This window comes from Penicillium macrosclerotiorum (genome assembly GCF_028827735.1).
Source record: "Penicillium macrosclerotiorum strain IBT 26536 chromosome Unknown utg000010l_segment0_segment0, whole genome shotgun sequence".
Taxonomy (NCBI): Eukaryota; Fungi; Ascomycota; class Eurotiomycetes; order Eurotiales; family Aspergillaceae; genus Penicillium; species Penicillium macrosclerotiorum.
Genome location: NW_026643089.1, coordinates 2,523,174 through 2,542,208, shown reverse-complemented (window position 1 = coordinate 2,542,208; position 19,035 = coordinate 2,523,174). Strand labels below are relative to the sequence as shown.

Sequence of the window (19,035 nt, the reverse complement as noted above, 5' to 3'; positions counted from 1 at the left end):
TCCCTTCCGCCCAATCCATGAATTCTGAAACCCCAAGGAGGTCAACCCCATTATTCCTCCAACAAAGCAACGGACCACCAGCCGCCCATGCGGATAGTTTGCTCTTTTCTTTTCGTGTGGCTTTTTTTCCCACTTCTTTCTTTTCTTTCTCTGGCTCCAATGGGGGGAAATTCTATTTTCCCAATTTCGTTTCCCCTCTTCTGGGCGTGGTAATTTTGCTTTCTTAGTTTCCCTTTCCTCCGAGTCGGGTGTCCGAGCATGCTGTAACGCTGTACGTCCAGCCCGACCCTGTCCAACCCTGCCAATACGAACTAAGCGCAGCCGACCACTACCGCCCGGCTGACGGCGTAATCCTCACAATACGAGTCCCCGAAGTACCAGCGACGCCCCGGGTTGACCGGTCCTCGCCTCGCCGTCGAGATAGGTCCAAGAGGCCCTTGTACATTGGACACAGGTACAATGGGGCCGAGGAAGATCGAATGAGTAATCGCAGACGAGACGTCCAGTTCCGGGAGACTAAGAATTTCCCCGTGCCCTCACCTGCATCCCCAGAATGCTCGGTGTCGACGGGCGATCCGTATAGATCATTTCCTCGAAGCCCGAGGAGCCTCGAATGGGATTCTCAAGGTCATACGACTCTGTAAACATAGCTATTTGGCTACCCACCATGACTCTCGTCTCCCCCGATGTCCCTAGTTCATCTGTCCGCCAGTTCGCCAGTGCTCTAGTTCTGGGCCTCACTGGATTTGGTCGGTATAACCACGTTCGATCCTGTCGGTCGGCCTGGTGCAGGGTAAACCTCATCCAATCAATCTGATACCCATGTATAAACCCTGTATAGCATGGACTACCATTTCGTACGATCCATACATCTATCCTACGCTGTCGATGTATGGGTACTCCCCCCTCTCGGAAGTGGTACGGGACGCCCGAGTCGTGTGAGGAGAACCTGTCTCCATCCGCGGGCCAAAAAAAAATGGGGCTTCCCGAGTCCAGGCAAAGCCCAACCCACTCTTCTTAGGGCGGAGTTGTCCCAAACGGTCCAAAATTAACGGGTGTGGCCGGAGATGGGTAGTTCTTTCCTGGGTCGCGCCCGCTCCCAGTGGAGATAGGCTGGGATTCTCGAATTCTTAGGGAGGGAAGAGAAGGGAGTGAGGGGGGCTATGATTGGCAAGAAAATCAAAAAAGAAGAGATCGGACGGCGAGAGCTTCTAGAGCCAACAATTTTGTATTGGCTGACATAGTTTGTTCACCGTGGGACCAGGTGGAGGGCAGGGGACAGCCAGCTTCCTAGAGGGCGCGCTGCCGCCGGGCCCTCGCGAGGCGCGACTGTCGTGTTGGTCCCCCTAGGAACGAGCCCCGGGGCTGGTTGGTGAACATCCCAAAGCTATGGGCAGTCCTGTTTCCTCCACACCCTCCTCTCTCCACTCCAACCAACGCCGTGGCGAAGGGGAGGGGGCACAATTCCAGCCTCCTGCATCATCCTGGTATGTCCCATACCAGGACCAACGTGCTGTCCCGCTTTGTCCTTGGAAATTATGACCAGGGTCATGTCCATGTAAATCAGTGACGGGCGATCACCCGCTGACGCCGGTGGGATCCCCGAAGAATGTGCAGTACTGGGTCTTGTTCTTTGCCCCTCGTTCATGCACGCAGGGATCCTGGCGTAACGACGTGTACCACGACCACACCCAGGTTGGGCCCGCAAAGGATCTCGATGGCCATAGTTCGATAGTGGTCGAACGTGGAAAAAAAAGACTAGCAACAGCCCCGACGGACTTGTAATTATTCCATACGTCTACGTTATCTAGTGTACCGGTGATTTAGTGCACCGGTGAAAGAAGGAAAAACGAGGCGCCTGCCACGACTACAGAGGATTGGATCGTATTTTATTGACCGCGTACATCCTCTAGACTCGAGGTCGGGGTTAAAAATCCCCGTGGATCAAGAGGCTTTACTAATGCAGAGGCCGAAGCAGCCTAGTCCGCTGCTGGGGCCATAACTCGTACGACGTGCCCTTCTGCTTCGGGCCTATTTTGGAGTGTATGGGTGTGTATGTTTTTGTTTTTGATTGATTTTTGGGGAAAGTAATCTTTCACGATTCGTACAGGGCCGACGAATCTTTTGGAATGGATCGGATGGAGAATGGCAATGAATAGCGTGGATTGGGGGGTAACCCCTAAACCCTCTTGGGTTGTCCGCTTCACCAACGTGATTCCACTTAATCTATATGGGGAAACTAGGAGTTCTCGAACCGGCACCGTACATCAGATGGGCATCAGACGAGGAGGGGGGGGGGAAGTAGGAAAATCCTCCAGTCGGACCGGATGACCGCCACACTCTCACAAGAAGGTTGTATAGTAATGTCCCCGACTCCGGACGACGGACTCCTACCGACTCACGATACTCCATACAGACGACCATACGCAGATGATCATATAGATCAGCATGTACACGGATCATCATCCGCCATTACCTCGCAGATTCTCATCAAGGTACCATACCTCCTTGTCCTGCGTCCCGATGTACTGTACCCTTCGGCGCGGTACTCCGGTCTTCTGTAATGGAGGGTAGGGATTATCATCTTCAGCCCATTGCCACTCCCGATAAACCCTAAATGCTCGTGCTCGCCTCTCCTCGCCGCTCCTTGACCCGGACCATCCTTTCACAACCTAGACAGCCTGGACAACGGTGACGACCACCCACCTCCGAGCCCGCTGATTGGGGGACTCTCCGTTGCACGGCCGCATGGGCTCCGTTCATGCGCATTACGCCCTCCCCCCTCTCTTCGAAGCCCCCAATCAGCGTGCCGCCGCCGCCGCCTTCCGGACCTTCTGACAGGGCGACTCGTTCGGCTGCATTTCCATTGCTGATTTCCCCCCCTGCGAATAGATCCGCTTCGATCCCCGTGCCGACTGGTTAAACCAGGGGAGAGAGATCGAGATGAGGAGCCGCCAGCATAAGTGACGTCTTCACCCAATGCTTTCGTAAAAGTTCCTGTAACAACCATCCACCGTCGACTGATCGAGAGTACTATCCCGCTTCCTGGCGAATTGCGCTTAGAGGTAATCCACCTTGTCCGGCCCAAGTCCTCCCATTCCTCAACAGCCCCCCAAGCCCCGAGCCTGATGGGGCCGAGAGGAGGTGTGGGGTGGGTGCACCGAGACGTGGATCCCCTTGCTGCCCTGGCCGGGCCTCGGACAGCGTAGAACAATTAACTAGTCGCATTGGGTCGTTACTTGGAAGTCCATAGCTCGTCCATAGCTCAGTCTGCCTGAGACAAGGAATATTAAATGGTGAGCCCCGATTCTGCATTGATCCTCCCCTCCATTGCCAACTATTCGGAATTAACCCATGTTACCCAATGCACCTTGCGACCCCGATCGACACCTGCATCGCATTTACTGCATGGAATAATTGGTGCGGAGACTGGATGCTGCAGTCCACGAAACTGACCGTCTGAGTCCTATGCCCATGTTCTGGTCTTATTGCCTGAGCTACTCTGCATTTGTGACCAGGAACGGTGAGAGGGGGAACCTTTCTATGGAGGATACCGTCTTCACAATGCCCGTGGGACACCCTGGGCGTTCCGGCCTGGTTCCGGCCTGGTTCCAGCTGCCTGGGAACAGAAGCGAATTCTCCGCACCCAAGCGGCTGGGATTGGTGAATTTGACCGCAAGATTTCTCGTATCCACCACAGCTAACAGCACCATTATACCATGACTCAACCCGAGGACAGTATGGCGATGTCAATGAAGTATATTAGAAATATTCCTTGAATAGACTACTTTCCACCTTGAACAGGGGCACTAACAAGAGCACTCACATCATCAACATCGACATTATCCCCAACAGTTCAAAAACAAAAACAAAAACAACCAAAAAACAACCACCACCACCACCACCACACCAAGATTCAAGCTATTCCAATTATCAACTCCCTCCGAACTCGCACCACCCTACAACAATAACCATGACCATCGACCCCGTAACCCAAAACGCCCTCGCCCTCCGCCTCCGTGCCCTCCACCGGCCGGGCCACCCCCTCATCCTAGCAAACGTCTACGATGCTGCAACAGCAACTACAATCGCGTCCCTGCCAACAGCCACCGCCATAGCAACAGCCTCCTACGCCATTGCCCAAACCCTCGGCGTCCCGGATGCCTCCCTCACCGCAACCCAGAACCTCTCCGCAGTGAAGGCCATCGCTGAAGCCGCGCGAGCCGCCAACCCCGCCCTCCCGCTCACAGTCGACCTGCAAGACGGGTACGCCGACCCCGGCGCAACTGTCACCATGGCGATCACGCTTGGCGCTGTGGGCTGCAACATCGAGGACGTGGACGGGGCGACAGGCGCGCTGCGCTCGGTGCCGGACGCCGTCGCCCGGATACGCGCTGTGCGCCGCGCCGCGGCCGAGGCGGGCGTGCCTGATTTCGTGGTCAACGCGCGGACGGACGTGCTGTTCCTGGGCGGGCCCGGAGCGGGCGTCGAGGATGCGGTGCGGCGTGGGCGGGCGTTCCTAGAGGCCGGAGCGGCGTGCGTGTATGTTTGGGGTGGACCGCGAGGGCGGGGCGTGTCGGCGGCGGAGGTGCGAGAGTTGGTGGGCGGGTTGGATGGGCTGGTGAATGTGAAGATGGGGCTGGAGCCGGGATTTTTGGGGGTGCGCGAGTTGGGCAACCTGGGGGTTGCGCGGGTGAGTGTTGGGCCTGGGCTGTGGCGGGTTGGAATGGCGGCGCTTCGAGGAGAGGCGGAGAGGATACTGGGCGACAGGGACGCATGAGGTTTGATGCAGTGCACTACTCAGTGGCCTTGGTGGATATCAGGAGATTTACTGGTTGTTGTTTTATTTTTATTTTTATTTTATTTTTTGCAAATTTTGGGGAAAACAGAAAACATAGTTCAAATAGATCAATTTGATATATGGAAATTGGTAAACTACATCGATGGGTGCGAGAGAAGGGAGGCTGAGAATCAAGAAATACTAGTATAAGTAGAACGACGCATAGGGTCTGATAAACGCGCGAGACTAGGCACCACACGCCTGCTTGCGCGTGCAAAGCCCATTGACGCATTGATTCCCATAGCAGCAGTTGGCATCGCTTAGGCAAGGCCCGTTGCCCTCCTGGCAGTTTGGCCAATTCGGATCGGTTGGTCGACACTTATTTGCGGCGCAGTAGCCCGAGCAGCAATTGCCCAGGGTGTTGTCGGGCAGCACGCAGTCCGCTGGGATCTCGGTCAGCGAGCAAGATGCATTCCCCAATCAGAATCCCTGCTTACAATAAACACCCAAACAGGTAGGGGTAGGGACGCAGGTGGTGATGGTGGTGGCACTTGGGGTCGTGAAGGTGACAGTAGTGCAGACCTCGGTGCCGATACAGGCGTCGGCATCGCCGCACCCTACTGCAGCTGGGCCTGAGTCAGCGCTTGGAAGGCTAGCATACGAGAACGAGAAAGGGAAGACGTACAAGCGAATGCGAGATTGGAGAGGAAGAGAACTAGAGAACTAGAAAAATAGTACATGATGGTTACTGAATAGATAGCAAAGGCTCGAAGGAGCTGGGTAGCTGTCAACGATATACGTAGTATATCAAGATATATACAGTTCTCCCGTGTCCAGATCCCCATTGCGCTGCACCTGAGATCTTATACCCCGAACAACCTCTCACGGACCCAGCGAAACACAGCGTCATTTGATTGAACTTACTACGTAGCATATGACCAAATACGAAGTCTCTACCCAAGCACTCGCTATGTTATTTCTTGAACCGACCACGGCGTTTTCCGTTCGCGGGGAAACCTTCATCAAGACATACCTAACCTTCGCACCCACGGTCCCCAGGCATGTCTCGCCACCAAAATACGAAGAGCCAATCCGACACGACCATGTTGTCCTGCAATTGGTATACGGATGAGACACAGTGACGGCCTTTTTTCTCGGCAGCAGTCTTCGGCCATCATTTCAGAGCAAGCAAAGGCGGAGATGGCCTAGTGTCAGACGCGGGCACCTCCAGCCCCAGCAATCCTAGTCTGACCATCAATTAGGTTCCCTCCCCACGAGCCCGAGGGGACCACGCTTTTACCAGACTTCAGGGACCACAGAAAAGAGCCGGCAGGGCTATATGCCCAAGGACTCGGCTTTGTTGCGGATGGAGTACCCCAACCCTGCTAGCAACAAAAGCCCACAGCTCGGAAGCAAATCGAGGCAGCAAGTGCGAAGGATCTCAGGCGCCTGCTGATGCTCAGCACGGCACGAGTCTCAGGCGCCGCCCAATGAACCAGGGTCCAAAGCCACACCAACAAAACAAAAGCCCTTTTTAGATCAGCGTATGGCAGTGAAAAAAAACCCCAGAGATCAAAGTAGAGCAACAGGCACTACGTAACACTATGTTCTCATTCCTGTGTCGTTGTATCTTGTATCGAGTCCTTACGCTAGGAGTACCGGGCACGCCCACAACAGCGCTTACCAGTGGAGCAGGGCCCCGTGGCTGAGCCTTGGGCTGAGGATTCTCACCTTACACGCAGGTCCCCAGGTGCGGCCCCCGCTAGTCATGCCCATAAATAGCGCGGGCAAGTCTGAGGGGCGTTTCATGATATCTTAGAGCCCTGAACTATAGCGATAATGGGGACGGCGACTGGCTTGACCGTGTCAAATGGTCCACTTTGTCTTTAATTTTCTGTGGTTTTCTTTGCTACATGCACCCCGGTGCTCTAAGAAAAGATCCCACCCCTAGGGGAGGGACTTTAGTGAATGAGTATTATAGCATGTTACTGGAGAGGGTAAATTTAGATGCGACGTATAGTGTCCATACATTCAATACTGACAGTTCCGACTGGCCTTACGCATGTTGGAGGAAAATTGGCGGATTTTTCGAAATCGAGTGGCACATAAACGATCTGCTTGTGCGTATGATGCAGTGCATCTGTCAACTATAAACTCCGAACCCTTAGGACCCTAGGGCACACACTTGGTCAATCCGGCGTTCAAGACTTGAAAGAAAACAAAATTTGTGGATAGTATAGATATTGCAGCTGGTCTATTAACACACTTATCGTACAACAATGGGATCGACTTCCATCGATCCCACTGACAGATGGTATTCGATGCGAGGGCAGAAAGCACAAAACATCTCGCATAGAAAAAGGAAAGGGGAAAAGACAGAAGAGGAATAGAAAACAAAAGTAAGCAATACAAGAAACACAAAGATTAAGGTGTATATAAAACAGAAAAGAAAAAAAAAAAAGAAGACAAAAGAGTGTCAGAAGAGAGTGCGCAACAAATCAAATCAAACGAACAAGTACCAACAAAAAAATAGCAAACCAAAAACGAATCCAGATACCAACCAGACACCACACACTGGGTCTCTCCTAGGTAGAAAACCCCAGTTCTTGTTCCCAAATCCAATACAATGTTAGCCCATAAAGATCCCTGGTCCCACGCTCTATCTATGCTGTTTCCTCGTCTGGTCGTGTCTCGATAAAGCCATGTCATCCGCACACAAGCAATCAAACAAAAGAGAAGGGGATGTGCAAAATGTTGATAATGCAGTGGGGATGACAGCCTGATGAAAAACAAAAGCAAAACAATGAAAAAGAGGAGTCCCCTGACAAACACGATCAAGACCGTCCCACGCGCCTCCGAGGGAGATGTTTGTCTCCTTCTCGGTATAGGTACAAACAAAGAGAGCTAGGAAATGACAAATAAACAATACAGCAGAGGGCGATAAAACGATGAACAATGGAAAACTGATTATCTTTCCATGGGAATCGGTTGAACGATGCAAAGTAGCAAATCAACAAAGGAAACGGGGGTTTGTTATATATGCACGCGACCAAAAACAAGGAAAGGAAATCGAAAATCCGGACCGGCATCATACCGGGGTGGACCAGGTGTGATCACCCATTCGAGGTTTGGTTTCGTAGTTCTCCGGCTCGGTGCTGGTTGGTCGACGTATGGTGGAATTGGGGAAATACATGTGAGGCGGCATCGAGGTTGGATATGCCGGTCCGCTAGGCTCCGGATAAGTGAAGTCGTTGGCAGATCCAGGAGACGGCATGCTCCCGTGGGAGGGCGAAGCCCACCCCAGACTCGTCATATGTGGGCTTCCACTAACGCTGTTTGGGCGGTGGTCGTTGTTGGCCGGGGGCTCGAGGGGCTGCGGTGGAGCGTATGGGTGCGAAGTCATGGATGGGCGTGCATTAGGAGCACTGCCAAAACTCGAGAGCGACGGGGAAGTAGCCGTTGGAGAAGCCCGAGGGCTGCCTTGGGAAAAGTCTCCTCGAACGTGAGGCGGAATGGGCCCACTCCCCATGTAGTAATCGCCAGCAGAGCGGTGCATGGTCAGTGGCGGAAGATCACCGCCAGGCGACATCGACGCGTGGTGCGCAGGAGATGGTGTCGAGTGAATCGAGGCATGATCCGGGTACATGCCTTCGGGGCCACGACCGCGTTCCTTGTTCTGGCGCAAATTGGCCTCTGTCTCGGCGGCCGCTTCCTCGATTGTCCCAGTGTGGTGATTTTGGTGCCGGGTCAAGGTCGTGCGACGGGTGAAGGTCTTTTGGCAATTGGCATATGGGCATTTGTAGGGTCGTTTTCCGGAATGGATTCGACGGTGCCGGGCAAGGGATGATGAATCGCTGAAGGGCTATTACGGAGTACGATCATTTGGTTAGCATTGGTACCGTTGAAGAATAGACCGAACTGAAAGTGTCCCAAGGCCTCTTACCTTGCCGCATCGCTCACACATATGTGGTTTCTCCCCGGTATGTACTCGTGAGTGGACGGTCAACGCTGAGCGCTGAATAAACTGCTTTCCGCAGCCGGGCCATTCACAGGCATGTGGCCTGATACCAGTATGAATTCGTTCTGAGAAATTACAAAATTAGGATCAGTCGGTCTATTTCGTCGTCGAAGTGTGAAAAATAACATACCATGACGAGCAAGATCACTGCGTCGGGCAAATCCCTTGTTGCAGGTTGAGCAATGGAACGTTTTCGGGGGTGCATCAGCGCTAGTCCTTCCAGAGGGAGTTGGCACTTGTTGCATTTGAGGTTCACCGGCATATCCACCAGGGACATAGCTCATGTTGCGAGGCGCTGAGCCCGGGGGCTGAGCGTAATAGAAGGTTTCAGCAAGGCCCTGGTCCATTGGAACACCTGGGGGAGGGTGTGGAGGGTATGCGTTGACCGGGTTGTCTGAAGCGCCTGGTTCGGCCTTCATGGTGGGCGGTTGGTTTAACTGTGAATTCTGCAGATATTGTTGGTGTAATTGAGCTTCTGCGGCGGCGGCTGCTGCTGCGGCAGAGTTCTTTCGGTTTAGGATGGTCGTGAAGTCCATGACCCGACTCAACTATGAGCTGACGGACCGGGGCCAAGGATAGCTCAAACAAGCCTCCTTTTCCTGGCTGGCCCGTAATGGCACAGTCTGCGCCTGATTAGTCGTCTCCGTGGCGAAGAATGGACTAGGTATTCAATTCCATGCACTGGAATGCGAGTATGCGCAAAATAAAAGTACGGGTCCAGGCGGTTGAGTTCGGCCGAGAAAAAGTGAAGCACGCTGCGCCTTGTTCTTCTGGTTCACGTTCAGATGGCTGCTCGATCGATACTGGAACCTGCCCAAGTATCGATTTTCTTCGTCGGGTAGCGTGTTTCAGACGTCAGACGCGTCTTCGGTGGCGGAGCTCCGAGCTTCCGGTGAGATTGGGAGGGACGGAGAGGGACGGGGAGAGACCCTTTTGTTGTGACCGGGAGAGGATGTAATGGCTGAGAGCGACCGATTAAAATGAAGGGTGCGATAAATCGTCAGATTGTGGCAAGGGAGAGAGAAAGTGAGAAGGGCTGTAGTCCTATTGCGAACAAGGCGAGTTAGTATGAGCCAAAACGCGCAGATGAGCCTTTTTCCATGTGGTTCGATAGTCCGTAATCTCGAGCGCAGTCCCGAAATCCGCATCTGTCCGAGTGCTCCTTAGCCCTTGGAGCATCGGTGATCCCACGGATGCGCGAGGGAGTCCAGACGAGCAAACCCACGCAAAGGAACCATCGGCCACATGTCGCAGTCTCCACACCACATGAATTTTGAGGAGAGTAGGGGACCGGGATAAAACAAAGGTCGCTGGACAGACATGCCGCAAGGAGTCCGGGGAAATCATGGTGTGCAGGGTATCGAGAATCGGATAGAGACCAGAACTGACCTTTCACACAAGCGGAACGACTCGTACGGAACCGGGGAGTATCGGTAGTTGTCGGGGTGGGTGGTCACGGAGAGAGGAGGAGGGGGATGGAAGCCCGACAAGTGCAGCGAATGCGAAAAACAAAGTCGGTGGGGGGAAGGTTCCGAGGTCGACAGGGAGAAGCGCCGGAAGGCGGAAAGAGGTCGAGCGAGCGGTCGGGGGGAGACGAGGGAGAAGGGAGTAGGGAGTAAGCGGAGAGAGAAGAGGAGAGAATGGCAGAGGGTTAGAGTTGTTGAATGTAGAAGAAAGCAGAAGGGGAAGAGGGAGAGTTGGAGGAGCGTCAGGGGGAGAACCGATGATGATGATTATTTAGGTGTGGTAGGTGCAGGGCCCGACGCATACATCATTATTTACGGCCTCGTTTTCTTGCCCCCTCCCCCCACTTGTCCTGGAAATTGAATCCTTATGGCGATCTGGGAATTATGATTATAATCATAATAGAAATCACAATAATATTATTTTATTTTATTTTATTATTACAATTTTTTTTTTTTAAATTAGCACCGTTTTATCGTTTTCCTTTTCTCCGTTCCGCTCTTTTGGAGGACGATGGGGGATGCCTATGACTAGCCTGCTGTTTGCCTGATGCTGACAACTGCGGAAAAGGATTCTCTACTACTAAAGTACTAGACTGCTCAACTATGTGAGATTAAATCTCCCCCCAGTCGGGACATGTTTAGATTCGAGTAGGCGTCTGGAGAAATCGAAGGAAATCGACTAGATAAATAGATCACAGACCCATTTAGACGCCCAAGAAGCATCAAGCATCTCCAATCCAACAATGATAGTACCTAAAACCCAACCTCCTGATTTCTGATTCCTATTTTCTCTTTCCTTCCGGCCCCAGGGAACCCTAAAAGTCCAGAGTGGGAAAAAAAATCCAATCCAAAAACAACTAGGGAAAACAGTAACACTAGCCATCCCTGCATCGAAAGGCCAACGTACTCCGACGGCCTAGTGGCCCCTAGTCGGCCCCAGCGAAGCCCGCTAGAAGGACACCAGGCCGCACCAGAAGGCCCCCGTCAGCATCCCGGCTCCACAAGGTGCGCTTTCCCCCGTCCCTGCGAAGAGTGGATACGAGATAGTGACGCCGATCTGAATCAGACTTTCTTGACTAGGGGAGAGGGCCCCCTCCCCGGACCTAGTTGATCAGGGACAACCCAGCACCTCGCGGATTGACTCGTATAGGCTCCCGTATCTTATAATTTATACTCCTATATGTACTCGAACCCCCTAGAACAGTATAGTGGGCTTGGAATCCTGACGGTCTCATTCACTCTTTGAGCTTGGCCGCCGGATTGATGGCGTTCTCTCACGGAACAGCTAGATCATATGGCCCATAAACTGGTGACACCAACAAATCCAATGGAGGATCCCGGGCTAATCAAGACCATGACGCAAGTCTTCAAGGGAATCCAACCTTATGGAGTACAGAGTATATCCGCGCATCCGCTGTTTGGGCCGCGCTGACCCGGCATTCCCTCAATGCCGTGTAAACCCTCTCGAGACCCTGGGCGACTCTTCCTCGCGACCTATAGAGTACTGGCAGCACTGTCCCTGGCCTCAAGACGGAAGACGAAATGGACTCTATCCAACCATTTTCTAGGTTGGGAGTACGGAAAATACGGAGCTCCTACTACTGGCAAGTGCGGGTTGATTGTATTCCGTACATGGGGTTTCTCGAACAGGCAAATGTGCGGCCCCTTTTCATTACCTCGTCCCGGTGCCTTCCCCCTCCACCCCCAGTTCTGCATGAAAGGGCGTCCCACTGTCCGCGACATGCCAGTCGATTCTCTCCGGATCGAAAAAGAAGCGCCGGGATCCGAGTGTTGGGAACGGGCCGGACAGAATATCATGATGCTATCTATACTCTCTGTACTCTATACTCTAGACTTTATCCTCCATACTCCATACTCCATACTTTTAGTATAGAATCATTACATTGTGTCCGTCCTCCGATAACTCAATCGCAGTCTCGTCAACGACAAAGGGGGAAGCCAGAGAGATCTGAGTGACCTGAGGAGAGGATGACATGCATCTATTCGTCTCATGGTGCGACGTGTACTCCGTAAGAATGTCAGGATCGTCCGGCGGGCGAATCACACAGCCCTAGATGATCATCACAAGATGCTCCGTCGAACCCGAACAATCAGAGTCTCCCCCATTTCGACGAAATCAGTTCTTGGCTACGAATAGTCCGACAGCCTGTTCCCACTATTGTGAGCCGGACACGGACGGCGAAAGGCTAAAATCGATATGTGATGGCCTTCTAGAAGGGTTCGACGGACCTCTCCACACGCACCGCGACCCAGCGTCCCAAAACACAGGACGCGATGTGGCTCTGTCACGAGGCCCCAGCACCTGTCGTTGCCGTAGATCCAACGTGCCACCCTGCAACCCTCTCCCCCTGTCCTCTCCTGTCCCGCTTCTCTTCTCTACCTCCCTCACTCCCGGCAAATGGGCAAATGGCAAACCAAGCCCCCTTTGACGAGATGGTGACGCTTCGGTGGAGCCACCCTGGCCATCGGTAATTACGCCCCCATCTTGTCCATCGCCCCCCCTCTCTTTCCCCCTTTCAACTTTCCAGGCGCGCTAGAAGGACGCCGGCTGTTCAGCCTCTAGGGAGAGGAACCCACTCCACTCCCTCCCCAGACCACTCAGACCACCCAGACGGCACGGAAGGCGGAATAATCGCGCCGGATTGGCTGTGCCAAGCCTTCTCGCAGACCTTCTGGAAGCCTACTAGAAGGATTTCGAAGCTCCATCGAAGCCGTGAAAGCCCGTTTGCCCGTCTTGCACATCCTGCACCCACATGGACGGTGCGCTGGGGCCCGAGCCCTTCCTGGTCTGTATCATCCGGGTCCAGTCCGAGGCTGTGCACTCCCCGACCCTGAGGACACTACTGGCCCTAGTGCCCGACTGCCGCTGAAAAAAAAACCGGTATATCGCTCTAACGGACCAAAGGGGAGGAGGGGGAAAACGTGCCAAAGAGCAGGGGGGGGAATCGAGTTGGGCATCTTCTCCGGGTCTCCTAGGCCATGATGATTGGCCCAGCCTCTTCTCCTGATTCCTACTTTTTGTCGTGATCTTTCCCCTTTCCCTCCCATTCGGTCAGTTATACCTTTTTCGTATCCGCTACCACATAGGGAGTAAGTAACCCCCTCTTCCTGGGTCACTTTGACCAACGACTATGAAGACGCCATCTCCCCCCCTCCCCTTTCCACTTGTTCTTACGAAAATTCAGCGTGTACCTCGTCCGGGACCAGCGGGAGTATGCGGAGATTATGCTTTCCTCGTCTGCAGGCATCCGCGTGGTGTCCGGTGCATCTCGGAAAAGACAATTTGATGTCTCAAATTCCGAACAAGCCAATAACTCGCCACATAATCAGAAATCTTGCTTGTTTCTTGATTTCAACAGCCGTCTCTGGGGACTAAATGGGGGAGCGACCACGCTTCTATTGGCTGCCTGCCTCCGGACGATGCCCACATGGTTGTGGCTGAGACGTGTCTTGGTGTATCATGTCCGCGCTAGTCTCCATATTTCTATTAGTAGAACAGGGGGTATCCAGCTTTTTTTTCCCTCTTTCCCCCTCCCCCCTGACGCAGCGCCAAAACCCCGGTGCGGCCTGGGATCCCCCGGGTCCCCGAGTCCCATCAGGTCGTGGTGTGCATGGTCCGCGATGCTGCCGGAAAAAAAAAGCCAAGTGCAAGAGCCACAAAAAGTTTCGCTGTGCGATGTCCAACGCTATGACTAGTGACTAGTGACTAGAGTGATGTCACTGGGGAAGTCGTGCACTGGCCCACGCGGTTCATCAGGCGACGGGCCCATCTCGACATTAATAGTTCGGATCGATCGACCCTTGTTCATTTCGCTTGTTCGCGATCAGAATTCAGATTGCACCTTGTACCCGATGGCAAGATCCATCGCGATGGGGCAACGGGAAAATCCTGAGCCCTCGCAGCTCGTCCAGTCAGCCTAAGTCCACTCCAGTCAGAAGAGTGAGAAGCAAAGAGAGGGCAAAAAAAAGCAACGAGAAAAAGGAAGCATAGATATCGTAGATTACGTTGCATTTAGCCAATCCATCCCCACCATTTCTGTCGCCTCGGGCGTCTGAAGTACAAAATAGAGCCGCCACTGCCATGCATATTCTATTCCCAGTTTTAATGTTCATGCGATATTATCAACCCGAGGCCACCGGCGCTCCGATCAGCCCGGGAAATTCTCGACTCTGACACGCCTTTCCAGCCAAACAAGGTCTGCCACGGCAACATCTTGCCTATTCTATCTCACGAGTTTCCTCATCATCGCAAGTCACGTAAGAGATTCGCAAGGATCCAGCACCTGTTTCAGACTGAGACAAATCCGGTTTCTGCAGCGAAACTGATTACCGACACATGCAGGAAATTCGTATCCCATAAGATCGCACTTCGTGAGGACTGTGATCGAATATGCAGGGCGGGAGAATCGACGTCCTCGGTCAACAGTCCATACTTTGTAAAGGATACCGGGATGAATTAAAGCCGATGTTGTTCAACATTTGGCCAAGACCCAGGCAACTTCAACCTAGCACACCCTGCATCTATATCAGGGAAATGATGATATCCCCTGTACATTTGATATCCATTCCCATTGAGCATACCCGAATCCTCGAACTCGACCCTACCGTAAAAACCACGGCTCTGGGCTTACCTCTCAAGCTGGGGTGGAATTGTAGACACTTGATCTCTGCGAAATCAAAGCAAATGCCCACTATAAAACCATAATTCTGGGAAGATGTAGAAGATCAATGACAGTTTAGCTGAGCCAATTGACCGAGTTGTGAAAGACATGATATGTATATATTTCATTTCATGGGCAAAGCACGCTAAAGCCATGCATGCGTGAAGCCTCTACAAACGTCTCAATCTAAAATTTGACCAGCGCTCGGAATTCTGTCGACATGTGATCGAACACATCCAACTGCATTTTTTTTCCAAGGCTCTAGAGTGTAGAGCGCCGCGCTCCCTGTGTACTTGAAACGCTACAATATAGCCCTGAATTTTGAGCGGCGTTCCGGCAGATGGGTTTTTTTTTCGCCTAGGAGGGATTTGAGTGATGCAAATTCATTGTTGGGTCACATTGAACCTTTAACATTGATGTGTTCAGGTTGGAGGTCGACCTCGTAAACCATTTATCGAAATTTGGCTCTGACTGTCGATAGAACAGCAGCCGAGCATGGAATACAGAGGCGTTTTACTCTACTTCAATGAAGCCGGTTCCGAGATCACGTAAAAGGAAGAAGGCCTATCTTGATATCACAAGCTGTCACCTCATGACTATGATGAGAGCCTCCTGTGTTGGAGATCTTGTACCGACAGTCTTTTTGGATCATATGTGACTTGAGTGAGATGTGTCTTATATATTCAGACAAGTGCTTTCAACGTCGAGGATCCCGCTATATTCGTTTAGCTGTTGGATGTCTTGAATTTCACCACACGCGAAGGGTATGCCAGGCTCAACAGGCTAGAAACCGACTGCAAACGTTGTTTATCTGCGCAGTCGACGGGGAACGTTCGCATCATGTGCGCTGCCATGAAAACGGCGTAATGCATGCTCCGGTGACTGGAGTCCTCGAGCATGAAACCCCGAAGAAAACAGCGACGCACCTTAATACTAATGATGGTGCGTACCTCGCTACTTACGTATTGCCATGCTAGAGACCGGAAGATATTCCGATCCTACGGAGCTCTCTGACCAAAAAAAAAACATTGCCATATATTCCATGTCACATTAAAAAAGTGCTTCATCCCTAGGCATTACAACAGTGTAGACATAAAAGGTGTATCGCCGATCTATAAACAAAAGATGCAAAGCGCCCCTGACCCAAGCGCCGGGCTGATGAGAGGAGGGCATAGGCCCTAAAACACATAAAAGCGATGACGACCCAGCCACCCTTGAGACCCCGTATATATATAAAGGGAAGCCTATGCACGAGATGATGAAAAAGCAATCAGAAAAAAGACCAATACACAGACAAGGTCAATCAATGCCTTGTTCTTGTTAACGCTTGCGCCATGAGAGTTCAATAACACTGTCTCCGTCGCGCTTGTCGCGTAAAATGTACCATTGGGTTATACGGCCGTTATCCTCGATCTTCGCGTCCGCCAGAAGGTAGCTTATTTTATTGTCGTCCTTGCGGCGGAGAGGTCCCAGCTCGTGCAGGTATGACTCCTCGGTGGCGCCATTGTGCGGTTCCCAAGTCATCTCTATGCTACGGTCATTCGGCTCCGGAGTGAAAGTATACTGGACAATGGAATAACCGTTGGTCAATATCCAATTGTCGCTGAATTGCCACTGTCGCAAGAGGCATGTATCACCGCATAGATCGGACACGACGCCGAGCTTGGGCATATCAGCGGTGAACCATGACTTCCAGTGATGCACCGAGAGCGGGAGTTCACGACCGGACTCGAAAAATCCAGAGGCATCCTTCATCAGATCCAACTGATGGAGTCGGTGATCGACCGTCAGGCGGGTGGTGGTGTATTGGTATACGCAGTTGCCAATACGGCGGTCACCTGTGAAGGTCATTCGCTCGCACTCATCATAGACGGTGACTAGTTCGGTCATTAGTGGTCGCGACAAGAAGACGCCAGCGCCTCCGAAAGCGATCATGCCAAATACAGCAATCTGCGGCATGCCCTCTGACAAACCGCCAATGTACATGGGTTTAGTATGGTCATAGCTCTTCAAGGCATCGACCAACGCAGGCATCGAGAGGAAAAAAGTGTCATCGTCAATGATGCATCCCCACTGGGTGCTTTCGCGCATGTTTTCTTCCAAAAGAGGAATCAGGGCGAAGTATCGGTGCAGGTAGTCATCGTCCGATTCGGTGATGAAGAGGTTGATCCCCAGGGCATCGGCCTTGGCCTTGACATAGGACACCCCTGTCTGACTTTCATCGGGCTCGATCAGAGCGAAGATACGGGTGCGCGAATATCCCGCCCAGTGGACAAACTGATCAAGGGATTCGTTCAACCGAGATATCGTGGTCGCCACTCCAAAGTCGATGTGTGAGGCGTCCACGACTTTCGGACGCGGGGGGACTTGGACCGGGATTGGGGTTGGGATCGAGCAGCCGTCCTGCGGCTCTCCAAGCTCATTGGTCATCTCGGTTGGTCTCGACTTCGACTTGACATTCAGCAGCGGTAAGTCGACCCGTTGCTTCATGGTCACAGGTTCTTCCGTGAAATCCACGACGAGTTCCCGGCGGGTGTATGCTGCCAGTTTACTGATATCCAGCCGATGCAATACGTCCTCGTCCGGGTCACACTTGACGTTGCTGGAGATGGTGATGTTAGACTGGGCGCGCATCGGGGCGAGACCCTTGGGCTTGGACGAAGGCCAGAGCAAGGCGGCGAAACCCGCCACCGCGAGGAAAATGACCACAAAGCGCATCATCTTTTTCCAGGCCCATGAGGCCGGGATAGTCCCGTCCGAGCCCTTGAACAGCATGGTGGTCGGGTGGAGCGATCTCGCGATGAGGGGAGGAGAGAGGCTTGGCTCAAGGATTGGCTCATACACGTATCCGGAGTAGGGGTTGGAAGGGTCACCGGGGGTGCATCCGCATTGCGGAGACGTGCGCTCCAGATGGGTCTCGGAACACGCGAAAGCCAAGTTTCGTAAGAAAGTTTGGCGAGCCTGGTGTTGTATATGTGAAGAACGGGCGTGGGCGAGGAGAGGAGGAGAGGGAAAAAATCCAGTCACGACCGAGTCCACGGCAGAGGCGCGGGAAGACGAGGGACGATCATGGTTCCATGGACGAGGCCAACGGGGCTTTGGGGCTTGTTTAAGGGGGCTTCGCTGGTCCCTGGAAGTGACGTACCGGGGGTCACGTGTCGCCCGTCTTGCCGCTGCGTTTGGTCTCGCCCGCGTTTTGATCTTCTACAACCCTCCCCAACCAAGCCATGAGCAGCACCTGGCTGATTGCACATTGAGACCAGTCAGCGAGCTTGATCTGTCTCAGTATACATACCCACCCACCTCCCCCGTATGTCAGTGTTGAACGCCCCGGCGCTTTGGATCTCCTCGCATCCCAGCCGATGCCAAGACCCGGCAACCAACGCCCCTCGCTATGACTCGCCCTTTCGCGGTGGTGCCGCTCCACGTCCGCGCGTCACCCAGCATTGCCTTCTAACGACGATCTGTGGGCTGTAGTGGTCCAGAGTCGGGGCCCGGATATTACGACACGCTTCAGCACCATTCCATAGTAGCATCCTCAACATTTCTTCAGTCTATCTCTTACCTCTGTCACCCTTAGATCTCCATTTTTCTACAGCCAACTGAATTCCAACCAACATTGGAGAGCGAAAATTCCAGTCTGAGACAATCGCCTTCACACGTTGGTATTCCCCATATTGCTATTTCCCATCCGGTCGTCGGACCCTTCGTGTTTAGCGATGTTGATCCTCCCCTGTCGATGATCGCGCTAGCTTCGACTCTGTCATCCAACTCGGACCTGGGGTGATTCTGCTGAATCTAATTACCTGTTACCCGCCAGGCCACCTGAGATTTGGCTTCCAGGGTCCAGTTGAAGGGTCACACAGGCGTGATCGATCTATCCATTTCGCCCCGTCCGTTCGGGCCTAGTAATGCTCTGGCGATGATCTTGGTGGTGGCTGAGATTTCCGCCCCTTAAAAGAATGTAAGCCCAGGAAGACCACGGAGGACCGAGTCCCAAAAAAAACCGCTCTGCTGATGGGGCTTGTCCATTGCTTAGTTGGTAAGGCCCGCGACGATTTCCCCATCATCTAATCGCCGTAAATTTGG

The 19,035-nt window shown here is 53.0% G+C and overlaps 4 protein-coding genes across 4 annotated transcripts; 1 reads left to right on the top strand and 3 right to left on the bottom strand.

Annotated features, from left to right (window-relative positions):
- Positions 1-3,973: 3,973 nt before the first annotated feature.
- N7462_010517 (isocitrate lyase/PEP mutase family protein) lies at positions 3,974-4,780 on the top strand (the record flags this gene model as incomplete). The annotated part of the gene is made up of 1 exon (XM_057082231.1): positions 3,974-4,780. The coding sequence occupies one exon, from the start codon at positions 3,974-3,976 to the stop codon at positions 4,778-4,780; it is 807 nt and encodes a 268-aa protein (XP_056929271.1).
- A 246-nt stretch (positions 4,781-5,026) lies between these two features.
- Positions 5,027-5,520, bottom strand: N7462_010516 (uncharacterized protein; the record flags this gene model as incomplete). Its single annotated transcript, XM_057082230.1, has 3 exons — positions 5,027-5,223; positions 5,278-5,406; positions 5,466-5,520. The coding sequence occupies 3 exons, from the start codon at positions 5,518-5,520 to the stop codon at positions 5,027-5,029; spliced, it is 381 nt and encodes a 126-aa protein (XP_056929270.1).
- Positions 5,521-7,868: 2,348 nt separating this feature from the next.
- On the bottom strand, positions 7,869-9,334 carry N7462_010515 (putative C2H2 finger domain protein; the record flags this gene model as incomplete). Its single annotated transcript, XM_057082229.1, has 3 exons — positions 7,869-8,642; positions 8,724-8,863; positions 8,929-9,334. 3 exons carry the CDS (start codon positions 9,332-9,334, stop codon positions 7,869-7,871), a joined length of 1,320 nt encoding a protein of 439 aa, XP_056929269.1.
- Positions 9,335-16,266: 6,932 nt separating this feature from the next.
- On the bottom strand, positions 16,267-17,721 carry N7462_010514 (glycosyltransferase family 31 protein; the record flags this gene model as incomplete). Its single annotated transcript, XM_057082228.1, has 1 exon — positions 16,267-17,721. The coding sequence occupies one exon, from the start codon at positions 17,719-17,721 to the stop codon at positions 16,267-16,269; it is 1,455 nt and encodes a 484-aa protein (XP_056929268.1).
- Positions 17,722-19,035: the final 1,314 nt, after the last annotated feature.